A 7,880-nucleotide genomic window follows, 5' to 3' on the forward strand; every position below is an offset into this window, starting at 1 on the left:
GGTCTCGAACTCATGAGCTCAAACAATCCGCCCGCCTCGGCCTCCCAGAGTGCTAGGATTACAGGCGTGAGCCACCGCGCCGGCCCCTAAATTTTTTTAAAGAAAAAAATTTCACCTACAATTCTGCCCCCCAGCACCTCCTATGTGAATTTCATTTTCCCTTGTTGACTCGCAGACACTTGGCCCTCCACTGACACAACACAGCAAGCACGTCAAGGTGGTGCTGAGAGTGACACCTGCACCCCTTGAGGGGAAGAAGAGGGAGGGAGAGGCCACCTGGTGGCCTGCACCACTCAGGAGCAGCTGATCTGCAGTCGCCCCACCATCAGTAGTAACAATAGCTAATGCTTAGTGAGTGCTCAGTATATGTGGGCACAGTACTGAGAACTTACTAAGCATCATTTCATCCAAACCAGCAGTTCTCAGAGTGTGGTCCCCAATCCATCAGCATCAGCACCATTCGGAAACGTGTTAGAACTGCACACATTCTCACCCCATCCCAGACCTATTGAGTCAGAAACTCTGGGGGTGGGGCCCAGCAATCTGATTTCAACAAGCTAATGAGCACTAAAGTTTCAGAACCACAGATCTACCCATCACAACAATCCAACAAGGAAGGTACTTGCTATCCCCACTCTACTCGTGAAAACTAAAGACTTCAAAAGATGATTTGTAGGCATCTAGCAAGTGGGCCCTGCAAGTGGCAGGGCCCACACCAGAACTCAAACTTATTTGGCTCCAACAACCACGAAGCTATCCTGCCCACCTCACGGGATACAATTGACAGCTGGCTGCCAATACCATCCTAGCAAGGCCGCCACATTCAACATGGCGCCCCCTGCAGTTGCGCAGTGCAGAGCCGGCATGGTCCCACCTTTTACCCATGAACACTGAAGCAGAATGTCTCACCCCATAGCCACTTCCCTGCCATGCTTCTCCCCCCTCTGCCCCTCCTGGAGCCTCACTTGTTCTTGTAGTCATCCACGACATCCTGCATACTCCTGACCTCCGTGTTCTGGCGCATCCGCTCCGCATTGAGAAAATCCACCTGCCTCTGCAGCTCGCTGATGTAATTCTCCAAGACGGGCTCCAGGTTGTTGGACCGAGTTGAAGTGTTCACCTGCTGCAGCAACTCCCATTTCGTTTGTAGCACCTGATTCTGCTGCTCCAGGAATCGTACCTAAGAGCAATACACCCCAGTCCACCCCAGGCCATGGGTCAGAGCAGCTGCCCCTTGAGTAGGGGGATTGGCAGCCACACAGCACACCCAGACCTCAGGGAGTCAGGATGACCCCTCCAAGGGTCAGAGAGCTTCCTTTTCTCTGGGACCAGGACACGCAGAACACAGTTGGTTTCTGATGGTTGACCAATGGCTGTAAGGTCAACTTGCCTAAAATTGACAATAAACTCACTCTGATTTTGAAGGTAAATTGCCTCCAACTGAGTGCCTTGTTTTCTTTGGCTACAAAACTCTCACCATAGAGCTCTCACCCTCCATGTTCAGTTTATCCATGCCAACACGAGGAAATGGTATTTCAGAGCATCAGAGACACTAACAGATCCAAGGCTCCTTTGTCTTTGCAGTTGAAATGTGTCGTGTGATAGAGGAGAGGAGGAAGGGAGAGAAAGGAAGGGACAATCTGGCTGAGAATAGCAAACCGATTCCTCAGCAAACCTGCCTGGGTGCTCCCACCCTGCAGCCACCGCCACCTCTGCTGCCTGCCAGTATGTTTCTCAGGAAAGTGGCCTCATTTACATGCTTTTGTAACACAGGATTTTCAAAGTAAACATTCTCATTTTTTTAAACGTGTAATGCATTCGCAAGTCCCCAAAGTAAGGACTTTGGTTGTCAGGTGTTTGGGAGATACCCATGTTGCTACTATTAGTCCAGGAAAGGGAGGGTGAACATGGCCCTGTATTTTCACTATCTCTTCCCCTGAAACTGTGGATACAAAGGTTAAATACAGGGTCCAGACCAGGTGCACAGACTGTCCTTCACGTGGTAATGACCACCTTTCGTCTTTCCTCTGCCCATTGCGCACCGTGGAAGCTCTGCTCCACGCCCTGATGGAGGCGACAGCGCTGCCTCTGTGCTTTGTTCGGGCACACGCGTGTGCACACACACCCCCCCTCCAAAGTCTGCCTCCCTCCTCCAGGAGCTGTGTAAAGGGGCAAGCCCACTGCTCTGTTTGGGTAGAACAGAACCTGAAGACACATCCTACCATGTGGCACTAGAGAGGGCGCCCAGAACCCCCTGGACCTCAAGACTCTGCCCATGTGAGGGGCCAGCCCTTGCTAACGCCCTTGTTAACTCTAGGCTGGAAGATGTTCTCAGAGAACACTGTTTCCCATGGTGCATTTTTGCAGCCTTATCAAAGCAAGAGATTAAGCAACCAGCTCTCCCAGGCTTGTCAGCACAGCTTGTAACACCCCCATGAGAAATTCCTGCCACGTCTATTTTTACTCCATGGTGGCACTCCCAGGGAGTGGAGAAATCAATTCAGCATTCATTCACAGCCCTGCACTCAGTGGCAGTGGCATTGTGGGGACCAAAGAAAAGCATCTTGTGGTCCCATGGGGAGTCTCCACATAAAACAGTGTGGGAACAGTTAGACGGCTCTGGGTGTTCCGGGCTCGGCCCGAGTACCCACCCACAGTATCTCAGGAGCTCAGTATAGACACTGTGGTTCTCATCAGGCTGCCCCAACAGCACAGGCAGAGGCTGGCTTCAGGGAGTGACTTCACCACTGAACAGTCCCTGAAAGCCACTGTGTTTTCCCCCAAGTTCCTCCTGGGCTGTGTCCCGCCGGCAAAGTTCAGGGGAAGCTCAGCTAGCACAGACAGAATTTGGCATCATGCGGAGCTAACCTCACCCACCCTCTGCCTTGGTGCCCCTCCCTCTTGTACAGTGACCTCCCAGTGGCCCCAGCACCCCAGGGCTCCCCAACCCTTTGCCTGGCAAACTCCTCCTCACCCTTTAGATCTCAACCCCAGCGGCATCCCATTGGAGCTCCCCTCTGCAGCCCCTCGTGCTTTGCTTGTGCAGCAGCTGTCGAGGTTTGCAGCCATCTGGTGGTGTTTGAGCCACATCCCTCCTGGGCTGCACTGTGTCCCCCATGAAGGAAGCTCACATCTGCTTTCTTCTCCGGGGGACACAAGGGACCCACGGACACACAGTGCCCAGCACAGAGAAGACAATAAGTGTCAGGGACTCATGAAATGCACAGGGCTTCAGAACTGCCTGCTAGTGTGGGCTGTCCAGGCCACACTCACTAGCCCTGGCACGGAGGGTTAAAGGTCAGCTGAGCCGGGCCAGGCCAGTGTCTCGGTGGGGAGAGCGGAACCCTCCTTGCCTTCCTAAGGTTCTGCTTTCTTGTCACTGTCTCTAAAAAAGCTTTTGTCTCCATTCCCACTCTCTGAGGGTCCAAGTCTGAGACCTGAAGGTTTGTCATTCAAAACATATTCACTGAGCAATTATCATGTGCCAAGTGCTATTCTGGGTGCTGGGGATAAACAAAATAGGCAAAATCTCTGCTTTCCGGGAGTCCTGTGCAGAGAGACAACTGTAAAAAAACGATCATGGCAAATACGCAGCGCGTAGAATGGCTATGGGGTAGGGCATAGCACTGCTGGCCCAGCGCGTGCTGCTTTAAGTAAGGTCAGGGAAGGCCTCGCTGAAATGGTGGCATCTGAGCAGAGACCCGTGAAGGGATGAAAGCTGGGCCTCGGTCTGGGGAGAGTCCCAAGCAGAGGCAATGGCGAGGGCAGAGGCCCTGAGACAGGCGGATGTGGGGTGCTGGAGGCTGGGGAGAGTACAGTAATGTGCTGCCAAGCACAGGGAGAGGAGGCAGAGGGGCGTAGGTCACTGCAGACAGTGACAGCTGGCACCCTGGGAGCTACTTCCCAGCCTCCCTCTGCTCACTGGTCCCTGCAGTTTGAGCCGTTCTGCCTAGTGAGGACAGTGTTGCTAGTTCTCCCAGGTGCAAGCTGGGAATTGGCAGTGGCTGTGAGTTGGAGGATGGAATTATATAGGACCCTAGAGGATTTTCGCTTTTATTCCACATGAGACAAGAAGCCACTGGAGGATGCAAATGAAGGAGTGACATGATATGCTTTTAAAGGATGGCTCTGCTGTGGTGTTGAGAATAGGCTGTCCAGGGTTCAGGGTGAAAGCAGGGAGACCAGTTTGGAAACCAGGGCCAGAAGTTTCTGTAATAGAAGCCTCTCCCTTCCAGCCAGCAAAGTCCACCCAGCTGAGAAGCCTCTCCTTGTGGTCATCCCAGGCCAGGCCCTTAGGAGGACAGGAAGCCAAGGACTCTTGCGCAGTGGCCTCTGCTCGCTGCCTCATGCCATAAAACTGGGCGGATGCCCTGTTAACAGCAGGAACCATAATCAAATGAGAGTCTCAGCAGCCTGTGGTCACTTCACTGACCCTCAGTCCTCTCTCCTCCCCGCTCCTGCCTTGGCCCAGCCTTGACTTCCCAGTGGTGACCCCTAGCTCAAGTCAACACTCCCACTGTTGCCTGTGCCTGAGCCATGATGATATTCAGCCGAATGCCCATCCGGGGTGGTCAGAAGTAGCCCAAAGCGCTCTGCTCTGTCGAGCTCCTTTCTGGCTGTCTCTGGGCCTCATCATTCTCACCCCTCCTCCTCCCACCCACACGCTGCCCTGTCTGCAGCATTTGCCCAGACAGCAGGGGCCAGCCCAGCAGCCCAGCATGGCCCCTGGCCATGGTTACCCTGCAGTCAGACCGCAGGTCAAGCTCTGGCCTCAACACTGAACCCCCGCGGGGTCTGAGGGAAAGTCACCGAGTATGCAGGGGCCTGTGTGCTCCAAGGTGCTTCCCACCACATCCCTGAAGACAAAGTGATTTTGGGGAGCTCCCTGTGGCCACTGTGCCTCCACCTCGGGGTGAAAGAAATGCTGGAGGAAGGTCTTTATTGTGGCTGCTCCACTGGCCATTGCCTGGTGATTTAGACCTGGTCTGGGGCTTAATAGGGGAGCTGGGGAGAGGGGCTCCCCTGTCTCCATCTGGCCCATTCTTGGCCCTGGATGAGCCAAAAGGAGGAACTCAGATAGAAGCTACCTGTATGCCGTTGACTTTAGCCCCCAGAGAGACCCACCCAGCAGGGCATTCCCCAGGGCTGTGCCATGGCAGCCCCGCCTGCTCCTCCGCCCTGCCTCTCCGTTTTTGTCTCCACCTCTCTCCTCTGCCCTCTGTTATACCATCTTCTCTGGAAATCTGAACCATTTGAAATTCCCTAAAGGTGTCACACTTCCATGCCTCCTGGTCCTTCTGCCTGAAAATCTTCGCTGCCCTGAGAGCCTGTTTGATTCTTCTTCCACCTTCAAAACTGAAGTCGGAGCTGGGGCCCCTAGAAAAGCCCTTCCAGAACCCAGCAAGCAGAGCTTGTGGCACCCTCCTTTGAGCTACTACAGCCCAGAGAGTACTACCCCTGTGAACACACTTCCCATATGCTGTTGTAATTCTCTCCCCTACAGGTATGGGCCTCCGTGACAGCAGGACCTACGTCCTCATTACCCCCATAGCACCTGGCACAGTGTCTGGCATGTACTAGATGCTCAGTGAATATTCGTGGGCTGGATGGGTGGACAGATGGGTGGGTGGATAGTTGGGTGGATTGATGGGGGGTGAGTGGATGGGTGGATGTGTGAGTGTGTGGGGGTGGAGCGGCTGTGTGGCTGGATGAGTGGGTGAGTATGGATGGGAGGGCGGATGGATGAGTCCATGGGTGCATGGATGCATAGGTAGATAGAAAGTAAATAATGATGAATGACAATGTGGGTACTATGCCATATCTCTGTTGAGTGCTTTCATATCCCTTATCCGCTTTCCTGCCAAAAAAAAAAAAAGATAAAAATAAATCCTTCTAAGAAGACAAATTAAAGCCTAAATGAGGTAAATGCTTTCCTAGGGTCCCAGGACATACACCTCTGAAAGTGATTGTCACCACCAAACTGAAACAGTGTAATGTGGTGAGAGGCGGCAGGGGTACAAGGGCCCTCACGGTCATTTGGTCAGTGACCAAAAACTCTACCTGCCCCTAAAGTACTCACCTTGTCAATGAAGGAGGCAAACTTGTTGTTGAGAACCATGATCTGCTCTCGCTCCTGCGCCTTGATCCTCTGTATTTCAGGGTCCACCTCCAGGTGAAGTGGCTCTAGGAGGCTCTCATTGATGGTCACCTCTTGGATGCCTCCCATAGGACAAGAAGGACCAAAGCCCCCAAGCCCAAAGTTGCTAGCCCCAAATCCAGCACCCCCAAAACTGCCTCCTCCATAGACACCACTCCCAAAGCCACCACCCCCAAAGCCGCCACCCCCAAAGCCTCTACCCCCTCCAAATCCTCCTCCTGCCCCTCTACCCTGTTGGAAACCACTGGCACTTCTCCCCACTAGGCTAATGGAGATGCTCTTACTGCCACCCAGATTGTAGAGGCTCCTAGAGCCAAACCCCCTTCCATGGCTCCCATATCCGCCACCACCACACCTCCCTCGGGCCTGACACACAGACCCCACAACCCGACTCCCACCACCAGAGCCTGCAGAGGAGCTAGTGCTACAAACCCGCCTGCTCCTTGAGCTAAATGCAGACCGAGAGCTGAATTGGCGGCTCATGGTTGTTGGAGCATCCAGAGAAGCAGACAAAAGAAAAGGCCCAGCTGGAAAGAGACAGAGACCAGGGAGGGAAGCAGCTCTGACTCTTTGGAAGAGATCTGGCTCAGTCCCTATATATACACACTTGCTGGGCTGGGCACCTTCAGAACCCTGGGAGGGGAGTATTAATGTTTAGTTTGCCTGCCAGTAATATCTGTTTAAAACCTCACACCTATGAGTTGCAGAAATTACATTGCAGACAAACTTCCCCAACTTGATCATTTATCATTCATCTCTTGCCATTTAGAGATCAGAGTGCATTCTTCTCTCAGAATCTAGTTGCTGGAAACTCCTATACAGTTTCCCCCAAAATCATTAATTGATCTCTTCCTAAGAAATTACACTATCAAGTTGTTTGAGGGTGTGCGTAGGAGATCTGGGGCAAAGCTGGGGGGTGTCTGGCGACCTCAGGACCACAGCGAGGATGAGGGTGGAGACACCTGCCATCGTAGCATTGTCCTAGTGGGGCAAAAGTTTTGTTCTGGCCTCCCCACACCCTGCTTCTGCTCCCTACTGTTATCACCACATGCACATCCCAAATTTTATCACATGGAAACATCGTGTTGTGCTTACTGAGAGCAAGTGGAACTCAGGGGCTCTGCCCAAGGTCGCTTGTATTGTGCGCTGCTCCACAAGCCTCGGGCTCCTCAGCACAGAACAGTGAGGCTCTTCTGCACTAAAGTTCTGTGGTTCCAGATTTGCTGAGCATCTCCCGGAACCTGATCCTGTCTTCTAGACCAGGAGACAAACCATCCCAAAATAGCTCTTTTTCTGTTTTATCATTTCCAATATGTCATAGACAATTCTTTTGTAAAATAGAATAAAATGAATCGCCCATTAAAGGTGATTTTAAAAAACAAAGATATATAAAATATGAGCCCTAATTTTTTTATTTTTAGATTCAACAAACATAAAATTCTTCTACTACTGAGAATAACAATAAGTTCCTAAATGGTTACTGTCAAATTCTGTACTTATCATGAACCAGTGTCAAAGCACCGTGGACCAGTACTGGTCTGTGCCCACGCTCTGAGAAGCACGTCCCAGACAACACGCCTGGGGTAAGGCTCAGCCGGTGAGCACCAGTGTCCGCCAACAAAAACATGTGTTTGCCCGCCGGACTCAAATAACTGTGGCTTTCACTCAAAATGTAATAATAATTGTTTCTAAGCTGAAAAAAAAAAAAACCCTAAATGTCCAG

General features: G+C 52.2%; 1 protein-coding gene across 1 annotated transcript in view; it reads right to left on the reverse strand.

Annotated features, from left to right (window-relative positions):
• The window catches only part of KRT77 (keratin 77, type II), a 12,627-nt gene extending 5,987 nt beyond the window's left edge, over positions 1–6,640 (reverse strand). The window contains exons 1-2 of the mRNA XM_012650265.1: positions 6,080–6,640; positions 966–1,180 (exon numbers count right to left, since the gene is read on the reverse strand). Coding sequence (XP_012505719.1) covers positions 966–1,180; positions 6,080–6,640 — 776 coding nt within the window. The remainder of the gene's footprint in view (positions 1–965; positions 1,181–6,079) is intronic.
• Positions 6,641–7,880: the final 1,240 nt, after the last annotated feature.

This window comes from Propithecus coquereli, unplaced genomic scaffold, assembly GCF_000956105.1.
Source record: "Propithecus coquereli isolate 6110/MARCELLA unplaced genomic scaffold, Pcoq_1.0 Scaffold111, whole genome shotgun sequence".
Taxonomy (NCBI): domain Eukaryota; kingdom Metazoa; phylum Chordata; class Mammalia; order Primates; family Indriidae; genus Propithecus; species Propithecus coquereli.